The sequence below is a fragment of the Emys orbicularis genome, chromosome 3 (genome assembly GCF_028017835.1).
Source record: "Emys orbicularis isolate rEmyOrb1 chromosome 3, rEmyOrb1.hap1, whole genome shotgun sequence".
NCBI lineage: Eukaryota > Metazoa > Chordata > Testudines > Emydidae > Emys > Emys orbicularis.
The window spans coordinates 86134302-86158830 of record NC_088685.1 but is presented as its reverse complement, the minus strand read 5'-3'; the positions used below and the strand labels follow the sequence as shown (position 1 = coordinate 86158830).

The 24529-nt window shown below is 43.0% G+C and overlaps 1 protein-coding gene across 1 annotated transcript in view; it reads right to left on the bottom strand.

Annotated features, from left to right (window-relative positions):
• LOC135876213 (coiled-coil domain-containing protein 162-like) overlaps nt 1–24529 on the bottom strand; it is a 39944-nt gene that overhangs the window by 341 nt on the left and 15074 nt on the right. The window contains exons 8-14 of the mRNA XM_065401413.1: nt 23588–23755; nt 19776–19928; nt 18113–18247; nt 6513–6665; nt 5547–5756; nt 1991–2111; nt 1036–1101 (exon numbers count right to left, since the gene is read on the bottom strand). Coding sequence (XP_065257485.1) covers nt 1036–1101; nt 1991–2111; nt 5547–5756; nt 6513–6665; nt 18113–18247; nt 19776–19928; nt 23588–23755 — 1006 coding nt within the window. The remainder of the gene's footprint in view (nt 1–1035; nt 1102–1990; nt 2112–5546; nt 5757–6512; nt 6666–18112; nt 18248–19775; nt 19929–23587; nt 23756–24529) is intronic.

Genomic DNA, 24529 nt, shown 5'->3' with positions numbered 1-24529 from the left:
CAGAATTAAAAATAGCCACAGTATTTCTGCATAAAGACTTAATCAAAGCCCTGTCACTGGTTAGAGAAAGTCTCATTACTGTGGGACTCATACATATATTACACCATCTGTGGACAGATCAGTGAAGCAGATCTTTGCTGATCCAAGCTCTAATCTAATCCATTATAGGCAAATAGTTTCTCCAAAGCTCTATTGTCATTATCCCTTAGATTGCAACAGAATCAAAAATCTAAGTCCATGGTTTCTTCAATTTCAAGTGTTAGCTTAGTTTTTTCCCCTTCATTAGGTCTTCACGCAGACAGAGACACTTCCCTAATTGACCGTTGGTCCGTTTAGGCACTAAGAAATCTCTGAAGCAGATGCTGAGTTTCTAACTGGCTACTGCTATGATCAGCTCTAAGCTTGGATTGTCTCCACATACAGCATGGTTAATATTCTGTTAGTAGCCACTGGCAGCTTGCCGCATGTCACCCTTGCCAATAGCCTGGACTGGCACCTAGCTATGTTTCTGAAACTTAATTATAGCACTTATTTTACCATGCAGATACGACCCTAAGTCAGTGTAATTGAGATGGGTGCTCCTGCTCCTTCCCATATCTTTGTGCAGCAAGACATCCCAGAATGCATTGTCCTGAGTGTTGCTGGTACTAATCTGTGTGCCTGTCCTCTATCCCCTGCTGAGGCAATACGAGACAGCAGGCCAGATTTTCTCAGAAAGCACTGATAGGCAGCGTGATGGACAGTTGGTTGTGCTGTGACTAAAGCATCTATGTGGACAACTCTACTGTGATTATTGTAACCAGATCAAATGAGGGTGTGGCTGTGGTTGCAATTACAGCCTAAATTGACAGACATAGCAACTGTTCAGTTGTCACCCCTAGATGAATATGAACACTAGAATGAAGGGTAATGCATGCAATTACTTTAGGGCTTGATATTACAACTCAAGACAATACAGCCTTATTCAAATTAATAAAAATTATAAACCGTTGCACTCTGTGAGCCTGTGATAGTTATTCTGTATTGGTTTATTACCTGACAAAGGACTTCTTACGCTGCTAGCACTAGAAGACATCAGATTAGTGGACTTCTTCTTCATTCCTTTTTAAAGAAATAAATTACAACATCCATAATACACAATTAACATCATACTCATCAAGAAAAAGCTAGAGAAAAGCATGTTCTTTTAGTATTTGGGGACAGACATCTGCGGAATGTCTGTATTTTGAGGCAGGCTCCATTTTAAAAAAGGGCTTTTCCTTGCTCTCCAGACAAGTTCTCCAGCTATGCAACAGGTTGAATAATGGGAACTCCCTGCAGACCAAATACTTTGAAATGTCCAAGCTGATTTTCACTTCTTTTCATCCTGTGTGTTTGATTTGCCCATAGAGAGCTATCTCTGGTTGGTTCAGAATGTACTCAGCCTTACTTGCCCATTTGGTATTTACACTGGCTGTATTTTTCATCTCTGCTAACACTGGAAAGGCAGTTTAATATTATTTTTTCATCAACCTGTTTAAAGCACTTTGAATTAAACAGGTGTTATTAAAAAAAACAGCTGGGAAGAAAAAAAATCTTTGTTAAAGCTTCAAAATTCTTGTCCCTTCAGTGAAGAGCTGAGAAAGCTCCAAACTCCTGTTCTCTTGTCCTCCAAAGAGACTTCCAGTAAAAAATCAGTATTTATATTCCTGATGATGCTAAGGTTAAAAAACAAGCAAACAACAACAACAACAACAAAAAATCCCCACCCCCAAAACTCCAAAGCCATCTTTCAGGCCTTCTTCACACATGATGAGAAAAAAAAAGAAGAGGAGGGATGAAGGAAGAGAGGAACCATCTATTTTTGTAGGTGGGGGTTGGTGACTATGCAGGCATGCGCCATTTTGGCAATCCCCATGGTGGTACAGTACCCAAGCCACACAAGCTGGAAAAATCTACTCTCCTTGTTTAGATGTGCATGTCATTTTAAAAGAAATACATGTTCCCTTACCTGTGGGTGAGTTTCTCTGGGATGTTACAGCTTCCAAGTCATAAACCTGACACTGCAGTTCATCCACCCACTGGAAGGCATCCAGTTTTAAACTACGTTCTTGGATCAACTGGCTTCTTATCTAAGGAGGATGGCAATACCACATGAAGAGGATTCAGGTTAAAAAAGAAAAAAAAAATCTTCTGACAATCCTCGTTCAAAGCAAAGTCACAAGCTAAACGGCTCAAAAGGAGGAGAAGCAGATGCCTTCAGCATCAGAGGTGGTCACAGTTCAGCGGTGAATGAAGTAATTCCTAGATATAATTTTATAAAATGTGTCTGGGATCCTTCTGGAGGAGACAGTGATATAATTGGTATAAATGGTCATTATAACTATTTAATAAAATCTGCAGTTTCCAGCATTTTAAGAAAGGACAGTAGACAACCTGGGGCCTTTTCCCTCCTCACTCCCCTGAGCTCTCTATTTATAACCCTTGTAACCCACACCATGACCAGCCACTTCCAGCCTCAATGCCATTCTGAATGAAAGATAGGAGTGAACAACAGCAAGTCATCTTTCCCTCAGTTCCTCCAAGGGCTGTGTGGCCTGTCTTCTCAGTGCCCCCACTCCCTGCCAGAACAAGGATCAAGAAATGAGAACCAACAACTGAATCAGACACTGCTGAGATGATGGCTTGGTTCTAGACAGGGTAACTGTTATAAGCCATATGCTTTCATGCCCACATAGGTCTTCTTCTTGGGAGCTAGCAGCAGCAGGGACCACTGTAGCACTAAAAGTCCTGACACTGTAATTGTTTTGTTTATCCAATACCACATTATTTATTTTCTCAAAGGCCAATTCAGCTACTGATGCTTCTCGGCACTCAAAGGGTTACAAGTATTTTGTAAACACAACAAAAGGGTGCACAGCTGCACCATTTAGAGACGGGAACTATGAACTCATTGGCCTATGTGCCAGGGCTGAATGCTTTGCTCTTCCAAAAGTCTCTTGATGTCATACACTCTTAATAAAGGCAGTCACAGAAAGTGCCAGCAGCCTGCCGAACTATTCCCAGCAAAATGCTATCTGTCATCCCGACTCTCCCAAATCGCGGTGGGTGCTTTCAATTGGACTGTTCAGGTGGTTGAAGAGAGAAATACTTTGGCCAGGTTAATAGGAGAGGCAGTAAATAAGAACAAGGACATTTCATCCTATCTATGGTAGGACTGCAAATAAGGGATGGAAAGCCACACTTTATACTGTTAGAGATTGTGGAGTGCATGAAGTGCAGCCAAGGGGATGTACCTGACTAAAATCTAATCAAGTGGTTTTCAAACATTTTCATTCTGCTGGTCACTTTGTAAGAGACACAAAGCACCTCTCATTGACCCACTTATCCACCCGACAACCCAATCCAAGAGCTGGACTACGGAAATTGTACTCATTTAGTTAAATCAGCTTCTAAATTGATTCACTTACATTTGTGCCAGTTCTTTTTGCAGACAGTCTTAAATCAGTCTAATAATGGAGGACATTGTTAAGCAATTAAATTAAGCTAAATCAATAACCAACTTCAGACTGTCCATACAACATGTTGGCACTGATTTAGTTAAATTGATGCAATTTCTGTGTGTAGACTGGGCTCAACCCTGCCTGTGTCCCAAAATGTTTCATTCAGTGGACCATCAAAAAAGGTTCCTGGAACCCCGGTTTGAGAACCACTGGTAATGGATGTGTCCCCCTTAATACTTAATCATGTCAGATAGAAAGTAGATAAAGCAAAGGAATAATAAAATTTCTACATGCCAGCTATGTATGCTGTCTGCAATGGCTGTATACAACCTGTGGTATAGTATCAAAGACTTGACAATTAGCATACATGCTAATGATATTTCTTTTTTTTACAACAGTAAACATTTGGAGTGGAGAGAAAAATGACCTACCTATGGCAACAACCAAGGTGTTGTGGTTTTGATTGTGTCTCTCTTGCCCTGAGTCAATGGTTTTGCCCTGTATTTGCTGGACTAATTGCAACAAGCCTTTTCTTTGTTATTCTACCATAGTAACGGGATTAAGATAGGCTGAAGATGAAAAATCATGTGCTTTTGTTTTATACTAAACAGCAGCTGTTTTGTGTATGTTTTGGCTGTCAAGGCACTCTTGGATCTACATTATACTTCAATAAATCTCCTAAGAGGATCTAGATTATCCCAGAACTGTTTAAACACAAAATATATAATCAGATAAGGTCAGTAAAATCTGCAGAAAAACAAACCAAGTAGAATTTGCCAAACTTTTATTGTAAGTGAAAGGCTTGTGCTGTTGGGAATGATTAGGCATTCTATAATTTATACCAAATATAGTACTGCATGTTTGATTTCACCCAATAAGAACATTTAAATGTTGGTAACTTCTAAGTTTATGATGAAACTGCTGGAATGGATTTCCTCATTTACAGTTCACGTGACAGTGCAGGAGAAGAGAAAGAAGACTTAATATACCATTGGGTTAACTAGTAGGCACTTCTGAGCTCCTCCATTCCATTCAGTCATACCTCTCAACCTTAAACCTGCCAATGTGTGATCGAAGCAACCATAATATGATGCAAATGTCTGAAACATGATATACCTGTGTTTTGTTACACATTATAATCTGTCAGTTGTGGTATAATGTTTGTGGTTTGGTTTTTTTTGTTTTTTGTTTTTTTTAAACTATAAAGCAGTTTTTAAGGATGTTTTCTCACTCATTAAACCAGTTGTTTAAAAAGAAATTAGGAAGGACAGAAATTCCATAATGTGCAAACAAAGTACTAGCAGGACTTGAACCCTCAGTCTTCAGATCCCTAGTACAGAGCTAAAGAATTCCATGTTATCCTCTCTGTAGGCCAGCAGCTAGTGAGGGATGCGACACACATTTGCCAGTGGATTACACAACTACTTGCTAAATTATGATATAATGTTGGAGATCAGTGTTCCTGGGTTCTACTCCCAGTTCTGGGAAGGGAGCATGATCTAGTGGTTAGAGTGGTGCTTACAAATACTTAGGTTTAGCACATTGTGGATGAGTGGAGGAAATTTAGGCTTGCCATTTTAAACACCTGGGTTTTATACCCAATTCTGCCAGAAGTGACCTCCTGTGACCTCTCCGTTAGCTTATTTGTAAAATGGGGGGAATACTTGCCTGAGGACAGGGATTCAAGGCCATGCTCAATATTAGAGGTTGTGAAGTACACACAAATATAAAAAACTGTGAAAGAGATGAGCTTAGACCCCATGGTCTCCTAGCCCCTAACCTAGTGCACTGTTCCTTAGACCCAAAGGCATTCTGTGTTGAAGGGTCTGTCTCTTCAGAACATCTCCTAGGTTGGCAGGGCTGCAGAAGGAGGCGGCAATAACTCCCAAAATGCAGAGTATTCTGTGAAATCCAGGACACTGGAGGGGATGCATTCAGTATTGATCAGAGAAAGACATGCAGCTGGTAACCAATACTGAGGCCTAGTACATGTCTCAAGGAATGAGAGCTTCCTTAGCAACATGGTACATGCTGAAGTGTTTAAAGGTGTAGTTATGCACTTACCTGCCGCATTTCTTTTTTGATCCGTTTTTGCTGAAGCTGCACTATTTTAGAAGTTTTCTCAGCATCTTCGGTCAGACATTGCAGCCTCTGTTCTTTCTGCCCCATGTCTTCCAGCATCTTCTCCATGTTTTCTGCCTTCATCACATCCAGCTGTTGCCTGCTCCGGGCTTCTTCAGTCATCCTATGTTCTACTTCCTGTAGCAAGTGTTTCTATGACATGGAAATAACAATACATCAGGCAACAGAACTTGAAAGACTCATTCCTTTCTCATATATAAAAACAAGCAGAATTAAAAACAAACCAACCCTCAAACTTTCTGGAATCAGAAACAAAATAGGTCAGAAGCCCAATTTTTTCTCCTTTGCACATCACCTTTAAGCAATGCCTGGAAAGGAGCTCCCTGCTCTGGTAAGTTACGTAACTTAAACTGCGTAACTTACATCAGCTTAACCCTCTAGTGTAGACAAGGCCTAAGTTAAACTTTTTTCGTGTGGGAATAAACATTGGGTGTTCTTTTCCCCTCTTATTTAAAATAATTATCAGCAATAGAGTACTGGAGTTATTTTTTAATACAGGTATTTAGCATCTGGAAGATATTCTTAGGCTCTTTGACAGTTCATATCTCCATCTTACAGCTTCATTTTCATAAAATAACCCTTTTAAATCTTTGATTGTCATTTTGCCGAGGTGATGTAAATCTTATACATGATCCCTAACAGCTTCTATCTATATTCCTCTCTGACTACAACAGTGCCTGTAGAAAAAGCTCAAACCAATATATATGGCTTGGTAGAGTCAAAATATATACATCTTCAGCTTCAGTTTCCAGTTGTCCCTCAATTGTTTCTGGAAGTATTTCCCTCTTGAAAGGCAATGGGTAAAATTCTCTATTGAAGTAAGTGGTATTGAGGAGATGAGAATTTGACCCACTTCGTAGAATGAGTCAGGATAGTTATTTTAGGTACCTGCTTATCTAACTGTTTCTTTAGTCTTTCATTGTCTGCTTGAGATTTTGCCAGAGCCTTCCTTATAGCCACCAGCTGCTGACGAAATAAAAGCACCTCTTGTTCTGCCAGCATCTTGGCATTCAAACACTCTTCTTTGTTTTGAAGGGCCTCCTGTTAACAAAAAGAACGTAATAGAATTAAGGAATGAAAGCCATGGTCCTGTATTGTTAATAGCGCCAGATTACTTGAAAGGTGACCTGCAAGGGATTTTTAATAAGTTGCGGGAGTCCCTTTTTGTTTCTTTCGGATTCAAAAAGAAGGCCTGAAAAATTTAGGGGGGGCTTGTTTGATTTTGGGGCCTTTTGTATTTGGCGGCTTGTTTGGTATGTTTCTGCTCATTTTTTCTAAAGCCTGGTTTACACACAGATTTTGTATGGATAGAACTACAACTCTACCACGATATAACTCTGTCCTCGGGAGCCAAAAAATCTTGCCGCGTTATAGGTGAAACCGTGTTATATCGAACTTGCTTTGATCCGCCGGAGTGCGCAGCCCCGCCCCCCCAGAGCACTGCTTTACCGCATTATATCCAAATTCGTGTTATATCGGGTCGCGTTATACTGGGGTAGAGGTGTATTTTGGTTAGGTATGTGATAGGTATATATAAAATGTTACCAAAATATTCAAGGTTAGTGCAGTAACTCCTCACTTAAAGTCGTCCCGATTAACGCTGTTTCATTGTTACGTTGCTGATCAATTAGAGAACATGCTCGTTTAAAGTTGTGCAATGCTCCCTTATAACGTTGTTTGGCAGCCGCCTGCTTTGTCCACTGCTTGCAGAAAGAGCAGCCCGTTGGAGCTAGCTGGTGGGGGCTTGGAACCAGGGTGCACTGGCAGCCCCCCTATCAGCTCCCTGCTCCCCTAAGTTCCCTGTGCAGCAGCCGCCGAGCAGGTTACCAATTGCCAGCAGTTCAGCTGTCCCTCCCCCGACTGCCATGTGCTGCTCCTGCCCTCTGCCTTGGAGCTGCTCCCAGAGACTCCTGCTTGCTGTGCGGGGCGGGGGGGAAGAAGGGGGCTAATGTCAGGGTGTCCCCCTCCCCCATGCTCCTGCCCCCTGCTTACCCCATCTCCGTAGAGCGGGGGGGACAGGGCTTAGGACAGAGGGAGCTTGCTGGCAGCAGCTGCTGTCTCAACTAGCTGATCTACTTAAAAAGGCAGTGTACTTAGAGCGGGGTCAGCGTACTTAAAGGGGCAATGCACATCTCTCTCTCTCTCACACACAGAGGGTGTGTGTCTCTGTCTGCCATGCTGTCTCCCCTCCCTCCATTTGTGCTGTCTTGTAGAGTGTGAGGCTACATTAACAACGTGTTAACCCTTGAGGGCTCAGCCGAGTGCTAGTTCATCATTTAGCAGTAAGGCATTCCCTGGGGAAATATCCCACTCTCTGACTTCACCACTTCAGCCAAGCTTCACATTCATCATTGCTGTGTACAGTATTAAAATGTTTGTTTAAGACCTTAAGGGATCCTAGTTTTCTGTGATTAAAAAAACCCAAAAATTCTCCAATAAAAAAACCAAACCATAAAATCCACATTTTTACTCAATGAAAATGAAACACTGAACATTAGTTTACCTAGCCACAATATATATAGGTATCAGTTGAACACAATGTTTTATTGATATATTTACAATTTAAACAAGTTCAAAGCCTACCAATGCCATTAATCATTATAATAAAATAAAATGAATAGAATGATCCAGTCACAGTGTATTGTTTCTTTGCTATTGTTGATGACCCTACTATTTCAACCTCTTCATTTCTTTTCATTCAGTTTGTTTAGCACTTTCCACATGTTCTGCAATTGTCTGCCTTCATATGTAATCTACAGCCTTGCCGCATACAGTACAGAACAACACATTACCATCAACGTGAAATTTGTCCTTGCCAAACTCAGCAATATTTTAGTGATTTTTAAAGTGTTTGGCATCTTTTCATAACTTTAATTACTTATATCTGGAAGCTGAAGTGAAATTTGAGATGCATTAAAACACAAACCCCTATATGCCACTGAGGCCTGGTCTACACTAGGCGTTTATGTCGAATTTAGCGCCGTTACATCGAATTAACCCTGCACCCGTCCACACCACGAGGCTATTTAGTTCGACATAGCGGGCTCTTAAATTCGACTTCTGTACTCCTCCCCAACGAGGGGAGTAGTGCTAAATTCGACATGGCCATATCGAATTAGGCTTGGTGTGGATGGAAATCGACGCTAATAGCTCCGGGAGCTATCCCACAGTGCACCACTCTGTTGACGCTCTGGACAGCAGTCCGAGCTCGGATGCTCTGACCAGCCACACAGGAAAAGCCCCGGGAAAATTTGAATTCCTTTTCCTGTCTGGGCAGTTTGAATCTCATTTCCTGTTTGGACAGCGTGGCGAGCTCAGCAGCACTGGCACCGATGCAGAGCTCTCCAGCAGAGATGGCCGTGCAATCCCAGAATAGAAAGAGGGCCCCAGCATGGACTGATCGGGAAGTCTTGGATCTCATCGCTGTGTGGGGCGATGAGTCCGTGCTTTCCGAGCTGTGCTCCAAAAGACGGAACGCAAAGATCTATGAGGAGATCTCTAAAGCCATGGCAGAGAGAGGATACAGTCGGGATGCAACGCAGTGCCGCGTGAAAATCAAGGAGCTGAGACAAGGCTACCAGAAGACCAAAGAGGCAAACGGACACTCTGGATCCCAGCCCCACACATCCCGTTTCTACGAGGCACTGCATTCCATCCTTGGTGCGGCCGCCACCACTACCCCACCACTGACCGTGGACTCTGAGGATGGGATATTGTCCACGGCCGGTTCCTCAGACATGTTAGCGGACGGGGAAGATGAGGAAGGAGATGAGGAGGACGAGGCAGTCGACAGCGCTTACCAAGCTGATTTCCCCGACAGCCAGGAGCTCTTCATCACCCTTACAGAGATCCCCTACCAACCCTCCCCAGCATGTAACCCGGACACAGATTCAGGGGAAGGATCAAGCGGTAAGTGCTTTAAACATCTAAACATTTATTTTTTACAAAACTGGAATATTAAGAATAAGAACAATGTGTGCTTCATGATTTCTTTACCCTGGGCGCTTAAGTAATCAGTTCCAACTCTTTAAAAAAAAATCAAACAGTGTCCGGTTGTGCATGATTCTGCTGCCCAAGCTGCTCCACTCTTTAGTCCCTGCCATTGCAGCTATATGAAAATCCGGTCTATATGTCCGGGGATAGAGCAATAATCCTCCACTGACATCTCAACGAAGCTCTCCTGCAGGTAATGGGAAAGCCTGTTCATCAGGTTCCTGGGGAGAGCGGCCTTATTGGGTCCTCCGAAGTAGGAGACGTTCCCGCGCCAGGAGACAAGCAAGTACTCCGGTATCATTGCCTTGCACAGCATGGCAGCATAGGGCCCTGGTCTTTGCAGGCTTTCCCGAAGCATCCTTTCCTTCTCGGTGTCCGAGATCCTCATGATAGTTATGTCGCTCATGATGACCTGCTTTGAATTAGGTAGGGGACTGTTAGTATTGGGACTGCTTGCAAGTTCCTTTACAGAACTGTAACCGCTGGTTTGCAGCCACGCGGTGGATGCGGGAGAGGGGCAGCATACAGGGATCTTTCCCTGGGACAGCCGCGAGGGGGTGGGACAGGGCCAGAGTTCATGCTTGGCCGATTGCTGGCAGCAGAGACTGGCATTGCTTTCAATGTGAAAGGAGGCCAGTGGTACTACTAAAGTTTTAAGCAGCCACAAGTCTACGGCTTACCATCTTTGCCTGCTACAGAGATTACGGTGTCCTGCCACGCTTCCCAGATCTGCAGTGCAAAACCCCAGGCACTGAAGGCGAGGTCCGAAAATTCGACCTTGTCCTGAGTGCGCATGTGATAGGTGCGGTGCATGGTCTTGTTCACAGAGAAAGACTATGTTCTTTGTTCACAACTACATTTATCTTTCGGAGGAATTCACTACCTTTTTCTCATTCCCACAGCCACATCTGCGACTGTCTCCCAACCCAGCCTGGCATCACACTCCCAGAGGCTAGCGCACATTAGGCGGAGGAAGAAGAAGACGCGAGAGGACATGTTCTCAGAACTAATGGACTGCTCCCGAGCCCAGGCAGCACAGCAGAACCATTGGAGGGAGAATTTGTCCCAAATGCACCGGACACACATGGAACGTGAGGAGAGGTGGCGGCAGGAAGACCAGCAGGCGACTCAAACGCTGCTTGGACTTCTGAGGGAGCAAACGGACACGCTGCGGCGCCTTGTTGATGTTCTGCAGGAACGGAGGCAGGAAGACAGAGCCCCGCTGCAGTCTATCCGTAACCGCACTCCCCCGCCACCAAGTCCCATACCCCCCTCGCCCAAAGTCCAAAGAAGGAGGGGCGGCAGAGTCCGTGAAAACTCTCACTCCACCCCTGCAGACTGCTCAAGCACCAGAAGGCTGTCATTCCCCAAAATTTGAAAAGTCCTTTCCTGCCCGCCTCACCCAAGCCCCCGTCCAAGTTTCACCCCCCAGTTTCATGTGTGGTTGTTAATAAAAAATACGTTTCTGTTCATTACTGTTTCAGTCATGTTCTTTTGAGGGAGAGTCTGTCTGAAGGGGGGGAAGGGGCTTGGTAATTGGACAGGACAGTCACCTTTAGCAGGGTACAGAGGCGGGGGCAGGTCCAGCAGCAGGGCACATACACAGTGCAGTGACTAGTTACCCTGGTCAGTCTGGGAGGTGGTTTTCATGTTCTGTGCGTGGGGGGGGGGGGTTGCACTGTGACTTTGTTGCGGGGAAGGGCAGTTACAAATCTTATGCAGCGGTCCTTGTCCTGGATCACAGAGCCACGCAGCAGGGGATCTGTAACCCTCCTCCCCCTGCCATAAACTCACATAGCCCCCACATACACGCAGTACCGCTCAGGAGGGCTGGCAGGCTCCGTTGAAACAACCAGTCCGCCACTGCGAATCCTGTCATTCCTGGAGTTTAGAAGCGTCATTTGCATCAGTACACTACACCCGCTCCCCACCACAGTCTGCGTCCCAGGTTTCAAACATTCCCGCGAAAACAGTACTAAAGACAACAGTGTTCATTAACAAAATAAAACTGATTTTATTTTTTTGGAAGGGGGTGGAGGGGGTCTGTAACTGGAGAGGATAGTCAACATTAACTGGGTAAAGAAACGGTCGCAGGTTCAGCTTCTCTGTACAGAAACTTAAAAGTCACTGGTTACCCTGCTCACTGTGGAACCTAGCTTTCAAAGCCTCCCGGATGCACAGCGCGTCCCGCTGGGCTCTTCTAATCGCCCGGCTGTCTCGCTGGGCGTAATCAGATGCCAGGCTATTTGCCTCAACCTCCCACCCCGCCATAAAGGTCTCCCCCTTGCTCTCACACAGATTGTGGAGCACACAGCAAGCTGCTATAACAATGGGGATATTGGTTTCGCTGAGATCACAGCGAGTCAGTAAGCTTCTCCATCTCCCCTTGAGACGGCCAAAAGCACACTCCACCACCATTCTGCACTTGCTCAGCCGGTAGTTGAACAGTTCTTTTTCAGTGTCTAGGGCTCCAGTGTAGGGCTTCATGAGCCAGGGCATTAGCGGGTAGGCTGGGTCCCCAAGGATCACTGTAGGCATCTCCACATCCCCAAGAGTTATTTTGTGGTCCGGGAAGTAAATACCTTCCTGCAGCCGTCTAAACAGACCAGAGTTCCTGAAGACGCGAGCGTCATGAACCTTGCCGGCCATCCGACGTTGATGTTTGTAAAACGTCCCCGATGGTCCACCAGTGCTTGCAGCACCATTGAAAAGTATCCCTTTCTGTTAATGTACTGGCTGGCCTGGTGGTCCGGTCCCAGGATAGGGATGTGAGTTCCATCTATAGCCCCACCGCAGTTTGGGAATCCCATCGCGGCGAAGCCATCTATGATGACCTCCACGTTTCCCAGGGTCACTACCTTTGAGAGCAGTACCTTAACGATTGCGTTGGCTACTTGCATCACAACAACCCCCACGGTAGATTTGCCCACGCCAAACTGGTTCGCGACAGACCGGTAGCTGTCCGGCGTTGCAAGCTTCCAGAGGGCTATGGCCACTCGCTTCTGGACAGTCAGGGCTGCTCGCATCCGGGTGTCATTGCGCTTCAGGGCAGGGGACAGCAACTCACAAAGTTCAAGGAAAGTCCCCTTCCGCATGCGAAAGTTTCGCAGCCACTGGGATTCATCCCAGACCTGCAGCACTATGCGGTCCCACCAGTCCGTGCTTGTTTCCCGTGCCCAGAATCGCCGTTCCACAACATCCACATGACCCATTGTCACCGTGATGTCCTCGGCGCTGGGCCCTGTGCTTTGTGACAGGTCTGTGCCACTCAGACTTCAGGCCCTCACCGCGGTGCCGTAGCCTCCTCGCCTGGTTTATCTGCATCTGCCTCTGGGAAAGGTGGATGATAAGCTGTGAGGCGTTGACAACAGCCACAACTGCAGCGATGGTCGCAGCGGGATCCATGCTCGCAGTGCTGTGGCGTCCGCGCTGTCACTTACCGGAAAAGTGCGCGAACTGATTTCCCGCCGGCGCTTTCAGGGAGGGAAGGAGGGCGGTAGTGATGGACGGATGACGACAATTACCCAAAAGCACCCTCTACCCTTTTTTTTTACCCAGAAGGCATTGGCGGCTCGACCCAGAATTCCAATGGGCAGCGGGGACTGCGGGAACTGTGGGATAGCTGCCCACAGTGCACCGCTTCCAATGTCGACGCTTTCCCCATTAGTGTGGACTCACAAAGTCGAATTACTGTCCTTAGTGTGGACACACACGTTCGACTTTGCAATATCGATTCCACAAATTCGATTTAAGAGAAATCGAACTACCCTCGTAGTGTAGACATACCCTGAGTAACCTCTGTATGCTGGAAGCAGCTTATTGGAGTATGCTTAGCTATGTAAATTTAAAGCACATTCAAAAAAAATCAACCACAGGAGGGGGAGGTTGTGCACATTGAATAAGTGACACTGGTACTTTCAGTAAAATGTAGTTAATAGTTAATATATGCTTTTACATTTGCCATGTTTTTCCGTGGCAAACGGATTTCTAGGTTCCCTGGTCCTTAGCAATATCAGGAGTATAAAATCTGATCTTCCTTAGTTTTTTTTGGAGGACCAGTAGGAGGTATAGGATACATTTATTTTGAATTCTTAACATGTTATTAAAGGCTAACGGTGTTGAATTTTTAGCAAAGCCTTCCTGTATTCAAAACATTAATCACTAGAGTTAAATAGGTGTTAATAAAACAAACAAAAGTTTTAAACAACCAGACTGAGTAAGAGTCCTTCACCCTCTTAACAGTTCATTCATGCTCTGGGTACATCTTCACTGCAGAGTTAACTCAGACTTTGACTCAGGTATTGCCCCCGAGTTTGTGAGTGTTTTAAATCTAGGCTAGCTGGCACTGCTCAGTGTATGAGCTAGCGCTCTGGTGCTGTTTTCACTCAGGCTGGTAACCTTCCTACTTTGCAGTGAGGCTGTAGGCTAATCACTCAAGTATTGATAGTCTTCCAGTGCTTTCCCACAATTCTCCTGTGTGTCCAGAAGCAGAGTCTAGTCCTTCCACAATTCATTGGGAAAGAATCAGAGCAGATCAGCTTCCTGCTGCACAAAGAACCCAGGGATTCGCCTCGAGATGGGTGAGCACAGCACCAATGAGGACACAGTAACTCAAGAGATATGGCTTTGCAGCTCATACCTAGGCTAAGCCAATTCAGGTGTTGACCACTCAAGTTAACTCTGATCTTCTAACCTAGACATGATCTGAATTTCTAATGTAATTAAGAACCAACCCTGCCCCTGAAAACAACAACAAACCCACACAGCCTCCACATGCAGGCCTCCTTCATACATACAAAAAGGCATGAGCCTAATTTTTCCCTTTGCAGATCTTTAAATTGTTTCCTGCAGTCCTTATTCGGGTAAAACACTCCCATTAAAGCTGAAGTAGAATCAGAGCTCAATGTTTTCAACTATCACCTAGAATGTTAATTCATATATGTTTCAATTAAAAGTGAAATCTTATCAGCAAGTTTGCAGACAGACAGACAATAATACTGACACCTGGGATATAATCACCTGCAAAGAAAACCTCAATAATTACAGGAAATAATCTGTCAAGGTACAATGATTAGCTTTATCATTTTGTCCTGCTTCAGCGAGCAAAACTCATTAAGAACTCACAGTACGGCTGAATATGAACAGATTGTCCTCAAGTTCACTGGAATCCTGGTGCAGTCCGATTCCGTGGAAAACTGGGTTTGCTGGATTTGCTTCTGGAATTTACTTTGACTGGTTCCCATCCCATTTTGTGTTCTCTGCCATAAAACACTCACTCGCTCATACAGGGCTGGCCTAACAGATTTATGGAGCCAGCCATGAATTGACAGAAAGAGAAATTGGATCACGAGTTGCACATCAGTTGCAGAGCACGCAAGACACATGAGCCCACAGACCAAAGAGTAGGGCACAAAGCAGCCACTTATTCTGCTTGTGTTTGAGGCCAGCCCTGCATTCACTTTTTCTGTCAGTTGTCATCATGGCTGGGTAATACATAGCCTGACACCCTCCTTCTCTCTCTTCTGCCTCACTAACTCTCCTCACTCCAGTATATTCAAACCCACTGCAACTGCAGCTATAGGTACCTTCCTTGCATACCAAAGATAATTACTCAGTCCTTCTGTTGCATCCATTTTATGTAGATTGTAAATTCTTCAGGGAAGGGCCCTTCTTTTCTTGCATGTTTTTAAAGCCCCATGTACTCCAGCTACACTACATAAATAATAAAAAGTCAGAATGGCAGCCACTGACTTCCCATCCTGCATGGAGGGCCCCAATATGTTATAGGATACCATGATTAAATGGTCACATGTGCTTCTGATAAAAAGTCTACATGAGTCTCAGAGGTCTTGAGGTATTTACCTGGCACTTCTTCATACATAATCCTGAACCACATCACAAGGTCAGCCCAATTTTTTCCCCCTCTCTTCTCAGCATAAACATATGGATTCTTTAATCCTTTTGGTTGTTAAACAGCATTAGTGCCTCACTTCCCATTTTCTAATGGTCTGACTCTCTTTTAAGCCAAGATGTTATTTAATTATAGAAGAGTTATGTTACATAAGATGTTGACGAATTAACTACAGATAGGAGGAGGTGGCTTTGTTTAGATTTACACTTAAAACCATCCCTAGTTTTGGTCTGGATTCTTGACCAGAAAAGTTATATATTGAGTATTTAATACTATCCATGTTGCCATCCTATTCTGTATAAGTTCTTATTCATGTAGTATCTGAGTGTCTTCCACTAGCACACTAAGAATGAGACTAACATCCATCAAGTGTTTGCTCTCTCATCCCCTCCCTACATGTACATGTGAAGTAGAATGCTTTGTTTTGGAATTAAATATTTGTATATAGATATATCTCATCTCCCAAACACCACACATTCCATTGCACACCTCTCTCTCTCACTCACTCACACACACACACACACACACACACACACACACCGTATGTTTATGTTAGAGAATGGTAGGTTACACAGTCTTGAGCGAGCCCTTGAGACGGTTCTGTCTCCTGCACAGATGAGCTTTACCCTTATTGTAGAGAGTTCCATTGTGCCAGAGCAGCAAAAGTTGTTGACTAGTCTTCATTCTGGAACCTCAGTTGATCTTTTAGATACCAATCGCCTAGGCCCAGGGTCATCTTGAAAATAAGGACCAAGACCTTCAACTTGATTTAATATTCTACGGGTAGCCAGCATAGGGAGCAGCAGATAGGCTTGCTGTGCTTGCAGTAGCCTAGGTTGCTGAATAGATGAGCTGCATCTTTCTGTACTAGTCAGAATTTCCTAAATACTGAAGGTTTCATGCCCAGGAAAATCACTTTGCAGTAGTCCAACCGAGACATGACGCAGGCATGAATAACTGAGGTCAAATTATCATTCACCTGGATGAGACGGAGACTCCTAGCCATCTGAACATGGTAGAAAGTGTTACTCCCAGAAGCTGCTATGCAAGAGCTCAGCATCAGTGAGGAATCCAGGAATGCGCCTAAGGTATAGAGACTGAATTGTCCAATTGTGGGGTGCACCTTCAACCAAAGCAACAGAACATTTCTCACTTGTGACGTAATCTGCAGTATTGCACTTCTCTAGCTCTGTAAATAAATCTTGACCTGTCCCTAGGACTACAAGATGAAATAAAAACATGCAGACTCCAGTTTCAGCCTTGCCAAGAATTCATAGAGTAGCACACAGCAAGTCAGGCCCATGCGTTTGTTTTGGCTAGTTGAATCATGTAAAGTAACGCTTTATAAAATGACTTTTTATACAATAAGCATCAAGTCTTTATACAAAGCAATATTTTGTTTTTTCCTTCCTTCTCACTAAGTTAACACATATTGGATTCCTTTTTGGCTTTCTTTGGTATGAATTAGCACAGCTGAGAATTTGTTCTTCCTCTTCAGGTTTTAAGATGGTCAACCATATATATTATGTAATTTGCTGTCTCAACTTAAACTAACAAAACCAGCATTTCTATTCATTTTTCCTCGTTTTAATTTTTTTTAAGTCATAGAGAGCCATCGTTTTATTTCAAATGTACAATCTAGAAGTCTAATTCAGTCTCTTTTTTGATTAATCGATCATCCATCCACCTATTTAGCATCTTCTTGACATAAATGAACAAAGTGTATGAACATACAGTTGTACATTGGTTTAAACACACGCACGCATGCACACACACCATTCTGCCTTTACTAATTTTAAATTAACAAGTATGATCATTCTGCCTTTCCTTGGTTTGGCATATAGAGCCAAATAATCCATGTAACTGTCAGTAAACTATATGTTCCTTTCTGTCCAACCACATTCAGAGAGAGAAGGCATATTTTTTCCATTCATCTGCACTTTGGTTTAATTTAGTAATCTTTGAGCTCCGTCCATCTTTTCCTTAATTTAAATGAGAACCTTGTATCCCATTCTGCTTTCCTTAAATACCCTGTAGTTCCCTTCCATAAAAAGCACCATGCACACCAAAGCAGAAGTCAAATTATCTTAAGCCTCCCCCTCTACCCCTCCCCCAAAAGCAGTACTTTCCCAAACTACATCCACAAACAAATACGCATCCTCTCCCACTAGACTATACATATCTTCATAATATTGTTGTCCCTCTTCTTTCTCATTTGCTTTGATCAGTAGTGAAATAGTTAATTTTGACATATAAATTGTCAAAATTAATCTTCGGAGTCAATGCCTCGATTGGGGGTGAATGTGGGCTATTCACAGTACTTCTCAGAGTTGTTATTTCAGACTGTCTGCTGAGTCAGGCAGACATCTCTGTTCAGGTTTACACTCTGTACAAATTACCTTTGGACTGTGAACAACCATAATTTACTTCTTTTAAAATGAAGCTTGGAATTTGGAGCACAAGATAACAGTCACCATGAAAAAGTACTGGCTTTTTAGCTGCTGCGAGCTGGCCAAATTTGATCCCTAGTTTAAGCAGAAAATAAAAAAAGACAAGTAAAAATGAAGGAATCAGGACTTCTCACCTTCTCTGCATTTCTCAGCTTTACAGAGAGTTGTGCCTTCTGAATAGTCTGCTTCCAACAGCTCAGGACTTTCAGCTTACACACCAGCTCCCCTAGTCTGGTGTTTTCATCCTGCAAGGCCTGCAGCTGCTCTTGCTAAAGACAACATTATTACAGTCACTATTAAGAAAGACTTCTTACAACGGCACTTTCCCTTAGAGCAACCTGCAATGTTTTTACAATACGTTTTCTCTCCAACTGAAGTCTGAACTTCCAAACCTTCAAACTTTGCAGTTTAAACCAGTGCACTTTTCAAAATGAATTTCAGTTACTGTACCTATGAGGGAACAGAAGTGAACACTGCCCACAGACAGAAAATAAACAAACAGGTAAACTGTGTAAAAATAAAACATCACTGAGATAAAACACATGGATTTTTCTGTGGATATCCAAATTTACCCAAATGGTGGTTTTGGGTCATATTCATTGGTTCATATTCAGTACCCTATTTCACCCCACTTATGATTTTCCTGATAAGGATGACATAATAGCATTATGGCAAAATTAGAAGTTATATGAGAAGCTGAACCCTATTTTTCCTGACATTGCCCCAGCTGGGAGGCTTGTTGATGAAAACTGTACTCTTGAGATGGATCTGGGTGGCCACATTACATTTACATTTCCCCTCACATGCTTTCCCACTTGTTAGACCTGGAGGTGTATTTTTCATGATTTATCATAGATATTTAGACATAAGATTCTGGGCTGACAAAGGAAGACCAACTTGGTCTCATTTGACTTAATTGACAGACTGATCAACAACTCTATTCATCCAAGTTTCCCACATCAATTGAACTAGCCTTGGATATAAAAATGATCTAAGTTTGTTTCTTTTCACTGGATTATCTTCTTCATCGGGGAGCTAAGGATTTGGCTGAATGCACTATTACTTATTATTCGTATTACCATCGTGGCCAAAAGCTGGTCGGCACTACATGTGGAATTTATGGTAGCTTTTCCTTTGGTTCTCAGATGACCTTTTGGAACACCTAATTTTCAGATTATGGACTAGTTATGGAGAGCTAGGATTACTTGATTTAGTGATTATGGCCCCAGTTCAGCAAAGCACATGAGTGGTCCCCATTGCTATTCAGCAAAGTGCTTACTTGCGATTAACTTTATGCACATGAGTAGTCTCTGACTTACAACTGGACTACTTGTGCTAAATTAAGCAAGTGCTTAAATGCTTTGCTGAACTGGAGCCTGTGTGTGTCTGCCTGTGAACAAGGGTCTATTCTAATGTTGATTCTCCTCCTAGATTTCAGACTAAAAGCTCCGAGAATACCAATTTCTTTCTTTCTCTCTTTTTGTCCAGTGCTGAGAACATTGTCTGTTCTAAATTATAACAATATCCTTTTGATTTTATGGTTAAATTCCATGTATACATTTCCATTTCTACTTCAGATGGACCTGAACTGCAAAGCTCAGGCCCAGAACTCAACCTCTCCAAAGTTCACCAGGAGTAGGATGCAAGTTTTTGGGTCAGCCCATTACAGACACACAAAACAGTTGCCGAGTTCAGAGTCAAAACCACCAAAAAAGTTCAGTAGGTTTTATATCCAGACATTTGGTTTGGGCCGATAATTCCTACACTTAAAAAAACAAAACAAACCCCTTCCCTTACTTTAGACAAATGTTCTTTCAATCCATCATCATCTTTAGTGGAACCAAATTTTTTCTTCAAATCAATCATATTGTCAACCCCTTCTTTTCTCACTTCACTAATGATCTCAAATACTTGTCGGCTCATATTAAGGCGATAGTCATCTAGCTTCCCCTGCAATTAGAAACAGAAGCCAACAGTATGGAGGAGGGAAGACACATGCATATGAACTTAATAAAACTATATTCTAAATAATTCTTCCATATAAAAATATGCAGGTAACTCACTGAAATGCATCTAGCAGAGCATTTAAATGAATCAGTGGCTCTTTTTATAAGATATGCAAGACCTTAATTTTTCTGCAATTTTTTTTTACCACCTTTTAATGAGATTGTATTCTGCTCATCAGATGCTGGAAAAAGAGGAACATGGACTAGCAGTCCCCATGGAGTCCCTTGCACACAGTATTTTAGAAGGTATGAGAAGTATCTTAGTTCCTGCCTGAAAACTTTATCTGATAATTATTTCACAAAGTCATAAAGTATCAGAATGAGGAAGCAGATTTCTTCCTCTAGCCAGACATTCCAGCCCATGTCATTTCAATTGCATAGCTTTGTAGATAAGCTATCAATATGCACAAAATACATGTGTTTAATAGAATGAGTAGCATGTTGTAAGAACAAGCTTTTTGGTACAAAATGGATTCATGTTAGAGACAACAAGTGAGACAGTGGGGAGATGAGACTGCAAGTAATTCTGCTACCACCCTTGCCATCCTCTGGGGCATTAATGGGCTTGTGGATACCTCACAGATAATCCTGAACTAGAGCCCCAAGATTATGTATTGGATTGCTTCTAGAACAGGTTATTGATCAAGTGAGTAATTGTCTTACATTTCAGTTTAGAGGCTGAGATACCATCACTCATGCTGCGTAGTACCTTACTCCTCAAATAGCCCCAGTGAAATCAACAGGAGGGACCATTTGGGAAGTAAGGCACTACTCAGCATGAGGAATGGCATAACAAGTTGGCCCTAGGTCAGTGGTTCTCAAACTAGGGCTGCCGCTTGTTCAGGGAAAGCCCCTGGTGGGCCAGGCCGGTTTGTTTACCTGCCACGTCCGCAGGTTCGGCCGATCGCAGCTCCCAGTGGCCGCGGTTCGCCGCTCCAGGCCAATGGGGGCGGCGGGAAGCAGCGGCCAGTACGTCCCTCCGTGGCCTCTGGGAGCTGCGATCGGCCGAACCTGCGGACGTGGCAGGTAAACAAACTGGCCCGGCCCGCCACGGGCTTTCCCTGAACAAGCGAACATAGAACATAAGAACATAAGAACATAAGAAAGGCCGTACCGGGTCAGACCAAAGGTCCATCTAGCCCAGTATCCTGTCTACCGACAGTGGCCAATACCAGTTGCCCCAGAGGGAGTGAACCTAACAGGCAATGATCAAGTGATCTCTCTCCTGCCATCCATCTCCACCCTCTGATAGACAGAGGCTAGGGACACCATTCCTTACCCATCCTGGCTAATAGCCATTAATGGACTTAACCACCATGAATTTATCCAGTTCTCTTTTAAGCTCTGTTATAGTCCTAGCCTTCGCAACCTCCTCAGGTAAGGAGTTCCACAAGTTGACTGTGCGCTGCGTGAAGAAGAACTTCCTTTTATTTGTTTTAAACCTGCTGCCTATTAATTTCATTTGATGACCCCTAGTTCTTGTATTATGGGAATAAGTAAATAACTTTTCCTTATCCACTTTCTCCACATCACTCATGATTTTATATACCTCTATCATATCCCCCCTTAGTCTCCTCTTTTCCAAGCTGAAGAGTCCTAGCCTCTTTAATCTCTCCTCATATGGGACCCGTTCCAAACCCTTAATCATTTTAGTTGCCCTTTTCTGAACCTTTTCTAGTGCCAGTATATCTTTTTTGAGATGAGGAGACCACATCTGTACGCAGTATTCGAGATGAGGGCGTACCATCGATTTATATAAGGACAATAATATATTCTCAGTCTTATTCTCTATCCCCTTTTTAATGATTCCTAACATCCTGTTTGCTTTTTTGACTGCCTCTGCACACTGCGTGGACATTTTCAGAGAACTATCCACGATGACTCCAAGATCTTTTTCCTGACTTGTTGTAGCTAAATTAGCCCCCATCATATTGTATGTATAGTTGGGGTTATTTTTTCCAATGTGCATTACTTTACATTTATCCACATTAAATTTCATTTGCCATTTTGTTGCCCAATCACTTAGTTTTGTGAGATCTTTTTGAAGTTCTTCACAGTCTGCTTTGGACTTAATTATCTTTAGTAGTTTAGTATCATCTGCAAACTTTGCCACCTCACTGTTTACCCCTTTCTCCAGATCATTTATGAATAAGTTGAATAGGATCGGTCCGAGGACTGACCCTTGGGGAACACCACTAGTTACCCCTCTCCATTCTGAGAATTTACCATTAATTCCTACCCTTTGTTCCCTGTCTTTTAACCAGTTCTCAATCCATGAAAGGACCTTCCCTTTTATCCCATGGCAGCTTAATTTACATAAGAGCCTTTGGTGAGGGACCTTGTCAAAGGCTTTCTGGAAATCTAAGTACACTATGTCCACTGGATCCCCCTTGTCCACATGTTTGTTGACCCCTTCAAAGAATTCTAATAGATTAGTAAGACACGATTTCCCTTTACAGAAACCATGTTGACTATTGCTCAACAGTTTATGTTTTTCTATGTGTCGGACAATTTTATTCTTAACTATTGTTTTGACTAATTTGCCCAGTACAGACGTTAGACTTACCGGTCTGTAATTGCCGGGATCACCTCTAGAGCCCTTTTTAAATATTGGCGTTACATTAGCTAACTTCCAGTCATTGGGTACAGAAGCTGATTTAAAGGACAGGTTACAAACCTTAGTTAACAGTTCCGCAACTTCACATTTGAGTTCTTTCAGAACTCTTGGGTGAATGCCATCTGGTCCCGGTGACTTGTTAATGTTAAGTTTATCAATTAATTCCAAAACCTCCTCTCGTGACACTTCAATCCGTGACAGTTCCTCAGATTTGTCACCTACAAAAGCCAGCTCAGGTTTGGGAATCTCCCTAACATCCTCAGCCGTGAAGACTGAAGCAAAGAATCCATCTAGTTTCTCCGCAATGACTTTATCATCTTTAAGCGCTCCTTTTGTATCTCGATCATCAAGGGGCCCCACTGGTTGTTTAGCAGGCTTCCTGTTTCTGATGTACTTAAAAAACATTTTGTTATTACCTTTGGAGTTTTTGGCTAGCCGTTCTTCAAACTCCTCTTTGGCTTTTCTTATTACATTCTTGCACTTAATTTGGCAGTGTTTATGCTCCTTTCTATTTGCCTCACTAGGATTTGACTTCCACTTTTTAAAGGAAGTCTTTTTATCTCTCACTGCTTCTTTTACATGGTTGTTAAGCCACAGTGGCTCTAGTGGCCTCTAGCGAAGGCCCTAGTTTGAGAACCACTGCCCTAGGTTATTAAGAAAAATAATATACATGGTTTTTAAATTAAAATTTAACTTTTATTCTCACCACTGTAGCTAAAAAGAGCAAGTGTCCCCACCCTTTTTAATGGGATATTAGTCCCCTTTAAAATGTACCTTCTCTTCATCAGAATAGACCCACATACGTCCTTAGCTGAAAATTTCCCCAAGATACTCCCAAAGTACATAAAGAGATGAACAGTAATTCATCCATCCACTTTAGCTTGTGGGCCCATTTTTCTAATTCATTTATTTCTATGCCACACATACTAGATAATACAATGGGAACTAAAAGGGACCTATCAGATACCCACTTGGTTTGTACTTACTTTTAGATGTAAACAAGTCACAAATAGATTCTGCACTAACGTTTCATATTCATCTTGTACTTCTTTCCTTATCTCCTCTTTGAGACAGAGATTTTTTTTTTCTAGATTAGTGAGTCTGGCTCTTAGAGCAGTTATTTCCATAATCATCTCATGACTCAGCTCTGCTATCTATCAAAGAAGAAAAATGTATATCAGTGAAACTAGAGATGGGCCTAAACCAAAACCCTTGGTCTGAACATCCCAGAACTTTGAAAAAGTTTGGATACAGATATGAACCTCATGGCTTGAGTCCATTTCTAACTGAGAGGTTACATTACAGTAATTAAACAGTTCTGTAAAATCACCCATGTTTTGCATCTCTATTTGCTTTGAAGTTATTTCCTTTAAAGGGGCTGAATACAAAGGATCCCCAAGGTTCAGACCCAATGTTTTGAGGGTGCTAAGATGTATAACGACACATGAAAACCCAAGAATCTATTTGTGGTTATGAGGGGAAGGAGAGAAAGAGAGAGACACCGAAGATGAGCAATGAATCCAGTAGGTAAGAGGGATTGGGAGCAAGTATATTTGGGGAGGGCTGATGGAGGAAAATTAAGAAGTCTGATATTAGGAGAAAGAGTCTGCGTGGGGCCATGAAGTTTTGGTGAATCTTGATCCCACTTACCCTAACTGCCCCTATTCCTTGAAGATAGAAATCAGAGGAACTGCAGCTAAGCTGTATAGCAAACTACTAGGTTGTAAGTTTCTTGGGGCAAGTAAAATGTCTTCTTATAGGTTTGTGCAGCTCCAGGCACAGACTGCTTAATAAAGAATCAAATAAAGAGCAATGTATTGTTAGTAGGTCTCTTGATACTTGAAAACACAGCACCAATCTGATTCCTAGAGATGGCATCCACGTTAGCAGAAATGGGAGCACAACTAATGGAATGTATTTGTCCGCCT